The 18255-nt window shown below is 40.3% G+C and overlaps 1 protein-coding gene across 1 annotated transcript in view; it reads right to left on the reverse strand.

Annotated features, from left to right (window-relative positions):
• The window catches only part of RRN3 (RNA polymerase I transcription factor RRN3), a 45271-nt gene extending 27262 nt beyond the window's left edge, over positions 1-18009 (reverse strand). Inside the window, exons 1-5 of the mRNA XM_037067669.1 lie at positions 17882-18009; positions 15921-16026; positions 14633-14689; positions 420-509; positions 184-313 (exon numbers count right to left, since the gene is read on the reverse strand). Of these exons, the coding sequence (XP_036923564.1) occupies positions 184-313; positions 420-509; positions 14633-14689; positions 15921-16026; positions 17882-17970 (472 nt within the window). The 5' untranslated portion in view covers positions 17971-18009. The remainder of the gene's footprint in view (positions 1-183; positions 314-419; positions 510-14632; positions 14690-15920; positions 16027-17881) is intronic.
• Positions 18010-18255: the final 246 nt, after the last annotated feature.

Genomic DNA, 18255 nt, shown 5'->3' on the forward strand with positions numbered 1-18255 from the left:
ATCATGGTGACAAGTCCGAGCATTTCCACAAGGTCATGACAGGGAGCAGACGTGTACCAGAACTGCTGCCCACATGTACCCTGGAATCTTCAATGGTGACACAATCTCAAAGTGTATCGGAAAGGTAGCAGTTTAATAGAGATAATGAACAAGTGAAAAATCAAAGCAATAGGAACCACTTACGAGGTACAAAATGAGAAGCAATCATGCTGAGACATGGTCTGAGGAAGACAGTCTGTGCTGATACGAGATTACCAAGAAAAGCCAAATACTCCTCCACCACGGTCTGACTTCTATTCAACCACTGTAACCTCTAGAGGCAGGAGGAAGAGAAAGACAAAAGAAACATTTTACGGATACAAAAAATACTTTTCAACATACTGAATCACACACGTCAGTAAAATAAAAGGTGAACTTACCAGGAGAATACTGATAAGCTGCTCAAAGTCTTTGGTCAAGTACATGATAGAGGAACGGAATTCTAACAGCCAGTTAATGATCTGGTCATCCTTAAGTTAAGCACAACAGAAAAATACTTTTAAAAATCAAAAGTCCTCAAAAATGACAGAGAAAACGACATCTATCTTATATCAATCACCTATCAATAATACTCAAATTAGGAAAAAAGTCACAAACTTGGCCTTAAGCCAAAATTGGAATAAAATTTCTTAGTTTGTAGCAAACTGGAAAAAGATATCATAATAAATTTACCCATTTTAGAAAAAAATGTAGTAACTCCCTCACAAGAAAAAGAATTAAATGTAATACTTCCTTCTCATCACTTATTTGCCCTGAAAAAGTAAAAACCTTTCAAATGTTGTCACCTGGGACTTTCGAATAACCACAGAATTATGGCAGATTTGAATATTACAAAACTACAAGGACCCCAGTCAAAGAACACATATGCATGACCCATGGACATGAACAATGGTATAGGGATTGCCTGAGGAGGGGGGCTGGGTGGAAGTGGGCAAAAGTGAAAAAAATGCGGACAACTGTAATAGCATAAACAATAAAATGTAATTTTTTAAAAGAAAAAAGACTACAAGGACCAGTAGCTACCTCTATCCATGCTAACATGGAAGCATGTTAATAACATTCAGTCTCGGCTGATTGACTAAAGTCATCAATAAATATAAATTTTTCTCACCCTACCCTGTCATTTGGTTTAAATGTACTAAGATAAATGAATGAATGAATGAATGACTAAATAAATGTATTAAGATGTTACATAGCCCAGACCAATGTGGCTCAGCTGGGCATCCGCAAAGTGAAAGGTCACCAGTTGAATTCCTGGCCAGGGCACATGCCTGGGCTGTGGCCCACTCGCCAGATAGGATGCAACGGATCGATGTTTCTCTCCCTCCCTTCATCCCTCCCTTCACCTCTCTCTTTTCTAAAACTAAATGAATAAAATCTTTAAAAAACATGTGTTATATATAAATAAAGCTTCCACTACTCTATGAAATATTTTTAAGGCAGTTAAATTACTGTTCACAACTTTTAACATGGAAAAAACTGCTAAATGAAAAAAGATCTTTAACAAGTCCGGAAATTAAGTTAGACTTTAACTCATGGGTGTACTTAAAAAAAAAAAAAGAAAAGAAAGAAAACAAGCCATCAATAAAATGCAGTACCACATTACACAAATATAGTTTGTATTCATGCATATATACAAAATCTGTAAGAAAAAACTAAAATTTCCATTTTTGAAAAATGGTTAATGCGGATTAAGACTCAGTAGGAAAAGAGATCTGAAAAATAAGAGCAATACAGTGTTGTATCTATAGTAACAGATTATTAACAGACAGTGCTGTGTGGAGGACAGTGAAGGCTGGCATACAGCCAGAACCCACAGGGGTTAAGGAGCTTAACCAGTTAACCTCGAGCTTCAGCTGAATGTGACTATAACTTTTGCAGAAGGAATATTTATCATTTAGATAGCCTGGGAACAGAGCAATTATGCCTGCAGTTTTTCCCTGAGTCTGCAAAATGTCCTTGAGCTTTATCTAACTAAACTTTATAAAATAAACACAGAGACCATGTTCAGGGTCACTGTCTCTCCATTAGAGGATGACACCCCACCTGGCCCCTGCTTTTCCTTAAACTGTCTGTGTCTGTCTTTCTTCATCTCCCCTTACCCCACCTTAGGGGACCTCCTGCAGGAGCTGGTCAGGGGCAGTGCTGTAACTAGAGTGACAGACTATTAATAGACAGGGTTGTACCTACAATTTTAGAGTATTTGTAGGATTTAGTGAGAACACACCAGGTGCCAGGCATGGTGCTCAATTCTGTACATAGCTATCTTTTCCCAATCCTACTAACACTGCAAAAGGATTACTGTTACTCCCATTTCACAGTTGAGAAATGGAGACTAAGAGAGATTTATAAGCAACTTGCCCAACCAAGAAACCAATAACCAGGTTCACACTTACCTGTCTGGGTCAAAACCTAAGCCAGAGATGTCACACTTATTTTCACCAGGGGCCACATCGACCTCGCAGTTGCCTTCAAAGGGCTGAATGTAATTTAGGACTGTATAAATGTAACTACTCCTTAACAGTTAAGTAGGAGCTTGGCCCTGCTTCCGAGTAGAAACAAGGTGCAGGGCAGGTAAAACAAGGTGGAGGGCTGAATTCGGCCAGTGGGCCTTGTGTTTGCCACCTGTGGCCTAAGCTCTACCCAGTCCCACAATGCCTTGCGCCTCCTTTACCCTACCTTCATTTAACCACTAAGTGCTTTCTATGCACTATGTGACAAACTTCAATGGGATTTAACTATTGTCTGATAAAACCCCATGTAAGCTGATGGGAAAATAATGTAAATCACAACTAATTTGCAATGTGGTTATCTCATAATGTCCAGTCATTAAGGGTAACATTAATGATGGCTCACCACCACCTGAGGCAAAGAAAACAAGTTACTTTAAAATGAGTTAGCTCTATCCTGTTTTCCAGTAAAAGAAAAAGTGTGACAAAATTATAATAACACTTAAACTGCTCCTTTTTTAAAAGTCTATCAGTCAGACTCTGGTGCTTTAGTAATTAACTATTATCAGAAGCATATTCCTTGCAACACCCCTCTGAACTAACACAGACACAACTGATGTGATTATCTGTAGGTCCAAATACTGAGGATGAGAAGTGCTAATACAGAATATAGTGAGATACAAAGGAAATGGTCCTTCGTACTTGTGCCAGAAGACAAGGGCCAGGGAAGCTTTAAACTGGAAGTGATGCTGCTGCTGTCTTTAAACCAAGTGAGTATCCTTTGGGGGCTAGATTCCTTACTGAGGGAAAAGCATGTTTTCAAAAAACCAAAAGTAGTTCAGCGTGGCTGGAGTACACGGTAAGCAAACCAACAGGTAAGTCTGGGGAGCACAGTGGGGCCACATAAACCACTGAAGTCCCTATAAGCCAAATTTGCGATTAGGAAGATCTGCTGGAAGTGTGGGGAATGAACTGAATGAACAGCCAAGCGCTTACAGAGACCAAGTTAAGTTCCATTACAGAAGATGACATTTCAGCTGGACCCCAAAGACCAAGGATTTTATAGATTACAGTAATAATACAGACAGTCCCCTATTTATGATGATTTGACTTACAATTTGACTTCACAGTGGTGAAGATACCAATTCACTCCAAATATTTAACTTCGATCTTTTCCCAGGTTAGTGATATGGGGCACCGAGCTCTCTCATAAAGCTGGGCAAAGGCAGTAGGATGATTTTGTCCAACTGGAGGCCAGTGTAAGTGTTCTGAGCACCTTTAAGGTAGACTAGGCTAAGCTATGGTGTTCCGTAGGTTAGGTATATATCAAATCCATTTCTGACTTACGGTATTTTCAACTGACAATGGGTTTGACCACATCGTAAGTGGAGGAACACCTGTAATAATGAGCACTAATATAATACTTACTTTGTGCCAGGCACTGTTCTAAGACTTCAACATATATTAATTCATTTAAACTTTACAATCAAGCCATAAGGTGAGCATTACCACTGGTTTCCATTTCACAGAAGGGGACACTGAGGTACTAGAAGCACAGTAATTTGCCTTCTGTCACAAAGCTAGTAAAGGAAGGTGGCCATGTAGCCAGTTACAAAAGACCTCCTGCAGCCAGAAAGAAAAGGCACATACAAAGGCATAAAGATGAAAACAAGTGGCAAATTCCCATATTAAAGTATCTAGTGAGACTGACCATAGGGAAAAAAAGTTACAGGATTTGGAAAATGGCAGGTGAGCAGGCGAAAGCTGAGCCCATGTGCTTGTGCCCCCCCCACAGATTTTCAGCTGATCTGACAAGTGACCTGAACAATCAACGGACTCTCAGCTGATAAGAATTTTTGAAGCCAAGGACTACAGAGTATGCTTTACGCCATCCAGTAAGAGATTTTATAAACTGATGGGGAAATGTCTTGTGCAAGGCACGTGGAGCAGAGCAGAAGACAGAAAACGCAGCTTAGTGGCTACTTCTCCCAGAGCAGGGCGCTGGTCTCACACAGGGAAACCACAGTCCTAATCGGGAGAGACTTGGAAGGATGTACACAGTCTGGGATACTTAGGCTACACACATAGAGCGAGCAGCATGTACATTGCTGCAGCACCAACCTGCAGTTCGAGAGGAAACTCCAGCTCCTGAAACTGTCAAAGACACTGGCAGGCTGTGGACAGCCCTGACCCAGAGAGACTTTGTGCTTTTTGGGGAGGTAGAGAGCATGAAGAACTGGCCCAGGATTCGGTGCTGCAGTTTGGAGGCCACACAGACTCTTTGAAAAGAGGAGCTGAGGTGAGACTTGGCAGGGACCCTGTGCTCGCACGTGCGCACAGAAGCTCTGACAACAAAGAAACCAGAGTGAAAGTTTAGTTTGGTCCCACGGAGTCCAGCTGCACAGGAAGAATAGAAAGTGTCACGCTGAGGGGACTGTGGGACCTCACCCAGCATGGCTGACGAGCAGGGGCTGTGCAGAGCAGAGAGTTTGGGCCTCAGTCTCCTGCGAGAGCAGCACGCTAGAGACTGAATAGCCAGGAGAGAACACCTGAGATTCACTTCAGCCAGGAAGGCCCCTCACTGGCAGGCCCCTCACAGGCAGGCGTACCCAACCCCCACCTGCGGGGTTACAGGCTCTGCAGATCAGTGAGACCAGGCCCAGGAGCCCCCTGTTCAGCGTATATCAGCAGGGGAAAGAAGAAGCTCTGAAAGGACCCCCTTCTTAACTTCTTTCAGATACTACAAGCTATGCTGGTTTCTCAGCCTGTGATCCACTGAAACCAGCAGAACACGAGATTAGGGACAGGCTCAACAATGTGTGTTCAGGGTGCTGCCCAGCCTTGGCTCTTGTAGAGCCCCCATCAGCACCAAGCAGGAAAGAGCTGCCTTTTGCATAGACTGGCCCCTCACAGGAAGCAAACAACACATCAGAAATTATGCATTACTGGAAATAATCTGGGACAGACCAAGATCTGTGGGAAGGGGGGGGCGCAAGGGGAAGGATGGGGAAACACTCCCACCATCTTCCCTGAACACAAAACAGTGACCCCCATAGGGGGATGACCAAGGGATTCCACCCTCCCAATCCCACCAGAGGCTCCCTCTGGAGGCAGGTGGAGGTGGTACTGACAGTGCTCTCGGACATTAGATGCACCACCACCAAGGCCTTGTGCTGACGGGAAAGCTGGCGGGGCAGAGAAGTGGAGACCAGTGAAGCCTGAAGCAGACAGACTGTGGATCGCCTGTAGTCTCAAACAGGCTCCCTATGGCTTGACTAGGACAGCACCTGACATACCAGGAGCGGATGCAGAAAGAGAAGACAGTGGCAGACGTTAGACTCCGCTGAGATAAATTCCACCATGGTCATCTTCATTATGTGTATTATTTTTTCTCCTGCAGAGCTTTTTAACATGTTTTTCTTTTTCTTCAACATTGTTCCTATTAAGTCACAATTTTTAAATTTTAGTTTATTTCAAGTCTCATATTTTACTCTTCCCTTCTCTTACTCCATTTTGCCTCTTTCCTTCCTCTTATTTTTGTTTTAAATTTTACTTTTCCCTTTCCACGACTTGTATCTATTCCACACTCTTACTATTCCTCCTCCCTCCAGCCTCTCAAAACCATTTTCTTGCCAGTAGTCATCTCACATTCTTTTCCCTTTCTTCTAATATCTTTATTTTACTCCACTTTCATTAATCTTTGCTCAGGAGCTGTTTATATGGTGGTGGTTGCTGCATTTATTAAATTTCATTCCTAGATGTTCACTACTTTTGTATTTCAAATCTCCAATTTTACTTTTCCTCTCTCCTACTCCATTTTGCCTTCCTCCTACCCTTTCCTTTTTTTGTTTTAAATTTCATTTTCCCCACTTTTAGCCTGATTTTCATCCTCTTATTATTTCTTCTCCCTCTGTCCTCTCAAAATCACTTTTCCTTCCTTTACACATTTCATAATCTTTTTTTTTACTTCCTTTATTTCCTTCTTATTCCCTTCAAATTGTATTAATCTTTGCTCATTTGTCATTGATATTGCTGTAGTGGATGTTTTTCTTCAATTTTGTTCCTATTTCTTTTTAAACCAAATATTATATTCTTCCCTTTTCTTACTCCATTTTGCTTTTTTCCTTCCTTTTTTCCAAGGTGTAAATTTTATTTTCTTACTTTCTTCACCTTGGTCCTACCCCCTAATCTTATCATTTCTCCATGCAAGGCCTAGTATCTAGACTACTCTACCCAGCAAGGCTCTCGCGTGAAATGGAAGGCGAAATGAGGAGCTTCCCAGACAAAAAGGCAAAGAGTACAACCGCACCAAACCAGCACTGCAAGAAAAGCTGAACAGATTGCCTTAAGAAAATGAAGAAAAAGGGAGAGAAACACAGGTACAATGGGAAAAAGTGGCAATGAATAAGTACCTATTAATAATAACCTTAAATATAAATGTATTAAATGCTCCAATCAAAAGGCACAGGGTAGCTGAATGAATAAGAAAACAGACCCGTATATATGCTGTCTACAAGAGGCCCACCTCAGAACACAAGATCTACAAAGACTAAAAGAGAAGGGATAGAAAAATAGTCTAAGCAAACAGACATGAAAAAAAGCTGGGGCAGCAATACTTACATAAGACAAAATAAACTTTAAAACAAAGGCCATAACAAGAGACAAAGAAAGTCACTACATAATACGTAGGGGAGTATATAATGAACAAGAGGACATAACCCTTGTAAACATATCTGCCCCCAACATAGGCACACCTAAATATGTAAGAAAAATCTTGGAAGACTTCAAAAAAGATATCAACACAAAGCAGTCATCATGGGGGATTTTAACACCCCACATCAACAATGATCCTCCAAACAAAGAGTCAACAAGGATACTATCACACTATAGATTAAATGGACTTCACTGAAATATATAGAACCTTTCGCCCCCAAAAAGCAAAATATACATTCTTTTTAAATACACGTGGAACATTTTCAAAGATACACCATGTGGTAGGACACAAAACAAGACTCAACAAATCCAAGAAAACTGTAATCAGTTCAAGATCTTCTCAGATCACAATGGCTTCAAACTAGAAACCAACCTCAAGGAAAAAATTCAGAAAAGATCAAATACATGGAGACTGAATAACATGTAATTAAATAATGAATGGGTTAACAATGAGATCAAGGAAGAAATCAAAGTATCTGGAAACAAATGAAAATGAACACACAAGAGCCCAAAACCTGTGAGACACAGCGAAGGCAGTCCTGAGAGGGAAGTTCATAGCAAGATAGGCCTGCCTAAAGAAGACAGAAAAATCTCAACTTCTGCCCAAGATGGAGACATAGGCAGAAAGACTTTGCCTCCTCGCACAACTGTAAAAGGAATTAAAACCAGATCTCAAGACAAATAAAACCAGAAATGTCAGAAAACCAAGCTGTCAACCAAGGGTTTAAAGAAGCCACATTTATCCAGATGCATAGGAGGAGTGGAGTCACAGACTCGGGCAGTATGCTGCAGAGAGATGGCGGCAGCCGTGGAATGGTGGGTCCTAAACTCACATGTGGGAGATAAAAATTGAGAAGAATACATTGGAAGCCAGTGATCCAAGTCCCAGGCAAGACCACACAACCCAAGGTACCAGCACTGGGAAAATAAATCCCCATTACCTCTGGCTTTAAAAACCAAGGGGTGTTGGGGCATGGAAGAAACTGTCAGATTTTCACCACTTAAAGGACTTAAAACATACACAAACCCACCGAGTCGGGGTTTCACCAACAGAGCAGCAGTTAACCAGTTGCATATGGGAAGTGTGTAGGTCATGTGCAGGGCAAACCTACAGAAACCAGGTAGTGACATGGTCCCCTCTCAAAGCCTGCCCCCACATATAGAGTTAAAAGCAGTGAAGTGGGTCATCCCACCCTGGCAAATACCTAAGGCTCTGCCCTGTACAACTTAACGGGTATGCTAAGTCAGGGAGTCAAAGCAGATCAACCTAATACACAGAAACAAACACAGGGAGGCTGACAAAATGAAGAGACAAAGAAATATGGCCCAAATGAAAGGAGAACAAAACCCTAGAAAATGAACTAAATGAGACAGAGATAGCCAACCCATCAGATGCACAGTTCAAAACACTGGTAATCGGGATGCTCGGAGAACTCACTGAGTACAGCAAAACATAGGGAGGAAGTAAAGGTTACACTAAGTGAAATAAATAAAAATCCACAGGGAATCAACAGTGAAGGGAAGGAAGCCAGGATTCAGATCAATGATTTGGAACATAAGGAAGAAATCATCAACAGTCAACCAGAACAGAGAGAAGAAATAAGATTAAAAAAAAAAAAAAAAAAAAAACCAGGACAGGCGTAGGAACATCTGGGACAACTTTAAACATACAAACATCTAAATCATGGAGGTGCCAGGATAGGAAGAGCAAGAAACTGAAAACTTATTTGAACAAATAATGAAGGAAAACTTCCTCAATCTGGCAATGGAAATAAAACTCCCAGGAAGCTCAGAAAATCCCAAAGAAACTGGATCCAAGAAGAAAGACACCAAGACACAACATAATTAAATTACCTAAGATCAAAGATAAGGAGAGAATCTTAAAAGCAACAAGAGAAAAGCAAAGAGTTACCTATAAAGGAGTTCCCATAAAACTATCAGCTGATTTCTCAAAAGAAACTTTGCAACCAAGAAGGGACTGGCAAGATGCATTCAAAGTGATGAAAGGCAAGGACCTGCAACCTAGATTACCATATCCAAAGCTATCATTTAGAATTGAAGGACAGATAAAATGCTTCCTAGAAAAGGTAATGCTAAGGGAGTTCATCATCTACTAGCCGCTATCATTACATGAAATGTTAAAGGGACTTATTTAATAAAAAGATCAAAACCATGAACATTAAAAAGACAACAAATTCACAACTATCAACAACTGAATCTTAAAAAAAACAAAAAAAACCTAATTAAGCAAACAACCAGAACAGGAACAGAATCATAGGTATGGAATACATTTGGAGGGTTATCAGCTGGCAGGGGGAAAGGGGAAATTGGGGAAATGGAGCAGGGATTAAGAAGCATAATTAGCAAGAACAAAATAGACAGAGGGATGTTAAGAATAGTATAGGAAATGGAGAAACCAAAGAACTTACACCCACAACTCATGGACAGGAACTAAGGGGGAAGGATTGCTAGAGAGAAAGAAGGTGTGTACCGTGCAGAGGTTGGCAAAGGGGGGAAAACTGGGATAACTATAATAGCACAATCAATAAAATATACTTAAAAAAAAAAAAAAGAGCCCTGGCTGGTATGGCTCAGTGGATTGAGTGCCAGCCTGAAAACCAAAGGGTCACAAGTTCAATTTCCAATCAGGGCACATGCTTGGGTTGCTGGCCAGGTCTCCAGTAGGGGGCTCACAAGAGGCAACCATACACTGATGTTTCTCTTCCTCTCTTCCCCACTCTTTCCCTCTGTCTAAAAATAAATACATAAAATCTCTAAAGAAAAAAATCTCAAATAAACACCCTAACCCTACATCTATAAGAGGTAGAGGAACAGCAATCAAAACCTAAAGACAGTCGAAGGAAGAAAATAATCAAGATCAAAGCATAATTAAATGGCATAGAAACTAAAAAAGCAATTCATAGGATCAATGAATCCAGGATATGGTTCTTTGAAAAGATAAACAAAATTGACAAACCTTTAACCAGACTCATCAAGAAAAAGAAAAAGAGAGGACCCAAATAAATAATATCAGAAATGAAAAAAGAGAAGTTACAACTGATACCACAAAAATACAAAGGACTATACAAAATGACTATGAGCAACTCAACTATAAGCTAAGCAATTGGACAACCTGGGTGAAATGTACAATTTCTAAAAACATACACTTTTCCAAAACTGAATCAAGAAGCAGAAAGTTTGAATAGACCAATAACAACTAGTGAATTGAAGCAATAATCAAAAAACTCCAGGTATACAAAAGCCCTGGACCAGACAGCTTCACAAGCTAATTTTATGAAACATTTAAAGAACTAACTCCTATCCTTCTCAAACTATTCCAAAAAATTCAAGAAGAGGGAGACTTCCAAACTCTTTTTACGAGGTCAATAGCCAGTATTATCCTAATTCCAAAAATAGGTAAAGACACAGCAAAGAAATAAAACTACAGAACAGTATCTCTAATGAACATCGATGCTAAAATCTGCAACAAAATACCGGCAATCAAGATCCAGCAATCCATTAAAAAAATCATATACCATGATCAAGTGGGATTCATCCCAGGGATGCAAGAATGGTTCAATATTTGTAAATCAATAAATGTAATTAATCACATAGGCAAAATAAAGGGGAAAAAATCATATGATCCTATCAATAGATGCTAAAAAAGCATTTGATAAAATCTATCACCCATATGTGATAAAAATGCTCAGCCAAGTGGGAATAGAGGGAGCATACCTCAACATAATAAAGGCCATATAAAAGAAAACTACAGTGAACATCACATTCAATGGGCAAAAACTAAAAGCTGTCCCCTTAAGATCAGGAACACAAAGGTATCTGCTTTCACTACTCTTATTCAAAATAGTACTGGAAGTTCTAGCCACAGCAATTAGACAAGGAAAAGAAACAAAAGGCAACCAAAATGGAAAGAAGGAAGTAAGAGTGTCATTATTTGCAGATGACATGATAGTGTACATAGAATACCATACAGTCTCTATCAAAAAACTATTCAACCTAGTAAGTAAATCTGGCAAATAGTGGGATACAAAGTCAATATTCAGAATTAACATCATTAAAACGTCCATATTACCAGAAGAATCTATAGATTCAATACAAGTCCTATTAAAATACTAATGGCATATTTCACAGATCTAGAACAAGTATTTCAAAAATCTATACAAAATCAAAAAAAGAACCCCAAATAGCCTCAGCAATCTTGAGAAAGAAAAACCAAGTAGGAGGGATCACAATACCTGATAATCAAACTATACTATAAGGCCACTGTAATCAAAACAGCATGGTTCGGGCATAATAGACACATAGATCAATGGAACAGAACATAGAGCCCAGAAATAAATGCATGGCTCTATGGTCAATTAGTATTTGAAAAACTGGGCATGAGGATACAATAGAGTAAAAATAGCCCCTTCAATAAACAGTGTTGGGAGAACTGGACTGATACATGCAAAAAAAAAGAAAAAAGAAAAGAAACTAAACCAGCAACTTATACCATATACCAGAATAAACTCAAAACAGATAAAAGACTTAAACGTAAGTTATGACACTATAAAAGTCCTAAAGGAAAATATAGGTAGGAAAACTTCAGATATCCCACCTATCAATATTTTTGCTAATATAACTCCTAGGGCAAGGGAAAAAAAGGAAAAAATAAACAAATGGGACTACATCAAATTAAAAAGCTCTGTACAGTTAAAGAAACTGTCACCAAAATAAAAAGGGAACTGACCATATGGGAGCACATATTTGCCAATGATCCATTGGACAAGGGTTTGATCTCCAAAACATAAAGAGAACTCACACAACTTTACATCAGAAAGACAATCCAATTAAAAATGGGCAAAAGACCTGAACAGACACTTCTCCAAGGAGGACATACAGACGACCCACAGACATACGAAAGCATGACCAACATCACTGGCCATCAGAGAGATAGAGATACAAATTAAAACCACAATGAGATATCACCTCATATCTGTCAGAATGGCTATCTTTAATAAATCAGTAAACAGTAAGTGCTGGTGAGAATGTAGAGAAAAGGGAACCCTAGTACACTGTTGATGACAATGCAGACTGGTGCAGCCACTGTGGAAAACGGTATGGAATTTCCTCAAAAAGCTAAAAATGGAACTGCCTTTTGACCCAACAATTCCACTGCTGGGAATATACCCTAAGAATCCTGAATCACCAATTCAAAAGAACCTATGTATCCTATGTTTACAGCAGCACAATTTATAATAGCCAAGTGTTAGAAAGAGCCTAAGTGCCCATAGGTAAATGAAAGGATCAAAAACTGGTACATTTAAACAACAGAAAGAACTTTTCACTACAACATGGATGGAACTGGAGATTATTATGCTATATGAAATAAGCCAGGAGATGAAAGACAAAGAGCATTATGATCTCACCTATAAGACAAACCTAATGAACAAAAATAAATAGGCAAAACAGAACCAGAGGCATGGAAACATGGAACAGACTGACAGCAACCAGAGGGGGTGGGGCGGATAACGGTGGAACGAGGGGGAAGGGGTTAGTCGAAGACCGTGTATAAATGACCTATGGACATGGACAACAGTGTGAGGACTGACTAGGGGTGGAGGGGCCGGGTGGAGGAGAGCAAAGGGCAAAATATTGGGACAACCCCAACAAAATAACAATAAAAAGGTTTTTTACAGAAAAAAGCAAGGTACAAAGCAATGTGTATTGAATGTCAGCATGTGTGACGAATCAAAAATAATGGGAAGAATAGATATAAAAAATAATGCTACAGGCCATACAAAGAAGTTGGTCCTTTACACTCCAGTAGGCATGACGTTTTTCAGTACAGCAATGGCAAGTTTAGCATGTGCTTGGGAGATGATTTCGCCTGCATTACTGAGGATTAATTTGGGGGTGGGGGAGTGGTGAGACAAAGGAGAACTGAAACCTGGAGACCACCAAAGAGATTACTGGAAGATCCAGACAAGAGAAAACTCACAAAGTAAGACTCAAAAGATTTTTCCCCCCCAGAGGACTTGGTAAATCAATAGATATGAGGTGTGAGAGTCCAGAAAGCCTCCAAGGTCCCTAGCTCAACAACGAGGTAACTCAATTAAGCACAGGAAGGTTTCAGAATGAACAGATTTGGAGAGAAAAGGCTGTTTTGGGTACACGTAACACAGGCCAGTAGTTAAAATACAAATCTAGAGCCTACAAGAACAATCTGAGCTATAGATATAAATTTCAAGTTACTGAAACACAGGGAGATTTCAAAGCCCTGAAGGTATAAGGAGATCAAACAAGAGGTATCTGTAGAATGAAAAAATGAGAAGAGTCAAGTTTGAAAACCCATCAATACCAAATTTAAGAACTTGTCAAGGGAATGATTAAGAGGTAAGTAAGTGGTAGGAAGACAGGAAGATCAGAGTAACTAAAAGAGGTTTCAAAAAGTGAGTGGCCAAATGAATTAGTTTGAGGCTTGGGAAAAAAAAGCCCCTGGAAATCAGCACCTAAGAAATCAACTGGTAATCTTTTCATAGTAATTACGGCAGTAACCTTAACAGTGGACTTAGCCATGAATGGGAAATAAGAAAGTGTAGATCATCAGCAGGAACAACAGCTAACAATTACAAAACCCTCACATTGAATGAGGGCCTGTTCTAAGTGATTCTCATATACTAACTCACTAGATGCTCTTAAAGCTTCTTTGTTTAAAAACCCTCTATTACTTTTCTGGTTTTACAAACAGGAAGCAAAGGCAGAGAAATTAAACACCTTGCCCAAGATCACACACTGGGTAACAATGGAGTTGGAACTTTATCCCCTGCAGTCTGACTACCAATGCCAAAGTAACAGACTATTCTTTCCAAAATTGGGTAATAAAAGAAAAAGGAAACAAAATGAATTGAGTTGTTACTACACAACAAGTATACACTGTATACTTGAACTCTGAAACACTGAAAGAGTAGCAGCTTCAAAGACAAGTCATCTTTTGTTGTTTCTTTGATTTTGTATTTGCATTGGAGAAATATGCGAGGATCCTGCAGCATAGAGGATGAGTACTAGAAAAGAAAAACTAAAGTAGGGTCTCTCAACTTCGGGACTACTGACACTTTGGGCTGGGAATTTCTTTGTTGTAGAGGGCTGCACTGTGCACTGTAGAATGTTTGGCAGCATCCCTGTCATTCATTCATTAGAAACTTGCGGCACCCTTCCCTTCCTTCTTTTGTGACAACCAAAAATGTCTCCAGTTTTTTTACCAAATAAAAGAAGGAGGTTAAACTGCTCCTGGTTGAAAACCACTCGACTGAGGTAAGATGGGATCATAGAGAGAGCAGGTTTTGAAGGATGGAACAGGATCAAACAGAAAAGCAAACTAACATTTGTCTGAAGTCGTGACTAACTTTGCTAATGATCAAACACAAAATTACCTTTATGTCTGGATCTGACAGCTGGTTCTTCAACAACTCATAGTCATTCGTTTCACCCTTGACAAGAAAGGGGAAAATAAGACTTACTTGCTTTGCTTTCCTGTTAAAGATCAACAGCAGGACTTTCAACTGTATCTTAACATCTGAGGAAATTACAAAAGGAGCACTACAACTCCTACTCATCAATTGTGGATTACAAAATTGTGACTATAAAAGTTTTAGAATTCATGTTGGTGGAGCTAGGGTGCTCGGAAAAAAATGACAAAAAGCCACCTGAATAGGATACAGATGCATGTTACATATGAAATATTCATTGTATGTCAATTATTCTTCAATTTAAATAAAACAAATGTCATTCTTAATTTTTCCTCCATTGTTGAGACTTAGTAGAATCACTTTTAAACTAACACAAAAACCAACCAAAAAAAAAAAATCCCCATTAACCAAGCTGTTCATTGTCACAAAGTAATGCAACAATAAACCACAATTCCTTAAGAAATAAAATGCTATGCCCTGCCTGGTGCAGCTCAGTGGATTGAGCATGGGCTATGAACCAAAGGGTTACTGGTTCAATTCCCAGTCAGGGCTCATGTCTGGGTTTCAGTGCTTCTCATATAGTTTCAGGTCAGGTCCCCAATGGGGGCCACATGAGAGGCAACCGTACATTGATGTTTCTCTACCCCTCTTTCTCCTTCTCTTCTCCTCTCTAAAAATAAATAAATAAAATCTATAAAAAAAAGAAAAAGAAATAAAATGCTATGATCTAATAGTTTTTTTTAATGCAGCTCTTGCTTAAGTTTTTAAAAGATACCATGTAAGCCCTGGCTGGTGTAGCTCAGTGCATTGAGCGCAGGCCTGCGAACCAAAGTATCGCGGTTCAATTCCCAGTCAGGGCACATGCCTGGGTTGCAGGCCAGTTCCCGGCAGGGGACGCACAAGAGGCAACCACACATTGATTTTTCTTTCCCTCTCTCCTTCCCTTCCCCTCTAAAATTAAATAAAATCTTTAACAATAAATAAATAAATAAATAAAAGATACCATGTAAATAAAGCAGCTGAAGAAGTGAAACCTCAGCAAAAGATTATTACTTTAATTGTGAGCTGACAGTATCATACTATTATTAAATATTTGATTTCAAGATGGATATCTAAAATTCATGTTATTATATTAACTGGTCTTGAGTATAATAGCTATAATTGTACTCTGACCAATAAAAAACAAACCTCCATATGTCAATATGGAGGGGAGGGGGCAGTAGGGAACAGCAAATTTGATGTGTTATGTTACCTTTTTGTACTTCAGCAAGACTTCTCTCACAGTTCCACCAAACCGAACAGTTTTTCTTGGGGGAGAGTTGAAGAAATCATTCTCTAATTCAAGCACATCTGAAATCCTGTACAACCAAGATTATTAAGCTATTAAGTGTATGACAGAGAATTATAAAAACTATACCAACATTTATCAAACCATCATCACTCAGTGAGACAACTGCTAAAGCCCTTCAACTGGACTTCCTGCTTCCACTCTTATCTCCCAACAATCCATTCTTCACTCAAGAGATCTAATGGTATTTCAAAAATTTAAAACAAATAATGCTACTCCACTTCCCTGCTTAACCTCTTCAAAAGTTTCCTGCTTCACTCAGAATTCACACCTAAACTCCATAACGAGGTTCTCATTAATCTGGCCCCTGCCTAACACGCCGACCTCGTTTCCAACTACCTACTATACTGCAGCCAGTCCTTTCCATTCTAAAAATTTGCCAAGCTGATTGCATTTCACTTGTTGTTCCTTCTGTCTCAGTGATTTTCAACCATTTTCATCTCATGGAACACATAAACTAATTACTAAAACTCTATGGTGCAGCACAAAATATACTTTTTGCCAATGTGATAAAAAAGTTGTAATTTTTGATACATTCACACTAGATGGCTATTGTTGAGTTGGCTATTGGCATTTTTTTTATTTGACAATCGAACGGAAAAAAGGTCAGTGCCCCTGACTAAATAGCCAGGAATTGCATTTTCAAAAAATTGGTTTGAGAGGAGGGTAAGAGACAGAAAAACAGGGATTTGTTGTTCCACTGATTTACGCATTCATTGGTTGATACTTGTTTGTGTCCTGACCAGGGATCAAACCCACAACCTTGGCCAACTGGGAGGATGCTCTAATCAACTGACCTACCCATCCAGGGGACTACTGCATGTTTTAAAAATTCTTGTGGCAGATGGTTGAAAGCCACTAGCCTTAAACACTCACTCCCAGATCTATAAAAGGCTGCATTCTTGTCTTCATTCAAATTGAAGCTTAAATGTCAGAAAGGTCTGCCCCATCGGAAATCTGAAATACACCACAATTATCACTATCTGAAATCATCCCATTCCTCTATTTACTGTCTTTCCCTTCCTAGACTGTAAGCTCGGTTGTGAGCAGTGACCTTCTCTCTTCTGATACACTACTGTCCCCAGTGTCTAACATAATAGGTAGGCAATAAAGTTAAACCCCAAAGTGTTTTCGGGGGCAAAGGTCTTTAACATCTTGAAAAAGTCATGGACTGTTAAACGTGCATAGAAGCAAGTATCAAAAAAAAGTCAAGATTCAATTTGCCATCAATGACAGCACTGCCCTGATAATCCATTTCGCCTAGGAAATTCTTTCCAAATCTAAACGAAGGAGGAGAGAGGAGTAAAGAAGCAGAATGCAGTATCCAAGCCTGGACGCTAGCAGGGAGCCCCGTGGGGAGTACAGGGGAGGCTGGAACAGAGAATAGATACGTTTTTCCAGCCCCACCACCACCAACTTTAATATCCACTTAAAGAGCATGGGCTGCCCTGGCTGGTGTGCTCAGTGAAGTGAGCGCCGGCCTGCCAACCGAAAGAACGCCGATTGATTCCCCCTAGTTAGGGCACCTGCTTGGGTTGCGGACCAGATCCCGGGTTAGCAACGTGGAGAGCCAATCTACTGATGTTTCTCTCACGCGTCGATGTTTCCGTCCATCTCCGTCTCCCTCCCTCTCCCTCTCAAAAATGGATAAATAAATAAATAAAATCTTTAAAGAAAATTTTTAAAAAGGAGAGGAAAAAAGAGCACGTGCTTACGCTTGAGAAGCTGCGATGATCATGTACCCTCTACCCTCTTCTCCCATCCAACTCTATTAGCTCTGTCCCAGGCCCTTTCAAATCCGCTCCCCTATGCCGCTCCTGGGCTTTGGTCCCAGCCGCTCAGAAGGAAGCGGGCCGTACTCTTACCCAGGCTTAGATGCGCCCAGCGTCTTCACCGCAGAGGCCGAGGCGGCCGCACTTCCAAGGAACCGCGTGTGAAGCACTGGGGCCGCCATAGGGCCGGACAAATGCGACGACTGCGCCTCACACCGGAAGTTGTGCTCCTTCTAGTACCGCCTTTGTCCCGGAAGCGGCCTTCAGCCAATCGGGAACCCCACGTGGGGAGAGCGTGGCGACCCGGCGAGCTAGAGCGCCGCCAAAGCTCTGTCCCACATCAAGCTCCTTCCACTTGGAGGACTTTTTCCGCCCAGCGAGGTGAGGGGCCTAGAGCGGCCTCAAGTACACCCGGGAAGGAGAACAGTACGTAGGCCTTGTCACGCGTAGCTCGAAAAGGTCCCAGA

This window comes from Sturnira hondurensis, unplaced genomic scaffold (genome assembly GCF_014824575.4).
Source record: "Sturnira hondurensis isolate 20B ecotype Veracruz unplaced genomic scaffold, ASM1482457v3 Scaffold0017394, whole genome shotgun sequence".
Taxonomy (NCBI): domain Eukaryota; kingdom Metazoa; phylum Chordata; class Mammalia; order Chiroptera; family Phyllostomidae; genus Sturnira; species Sturnira hondurensis.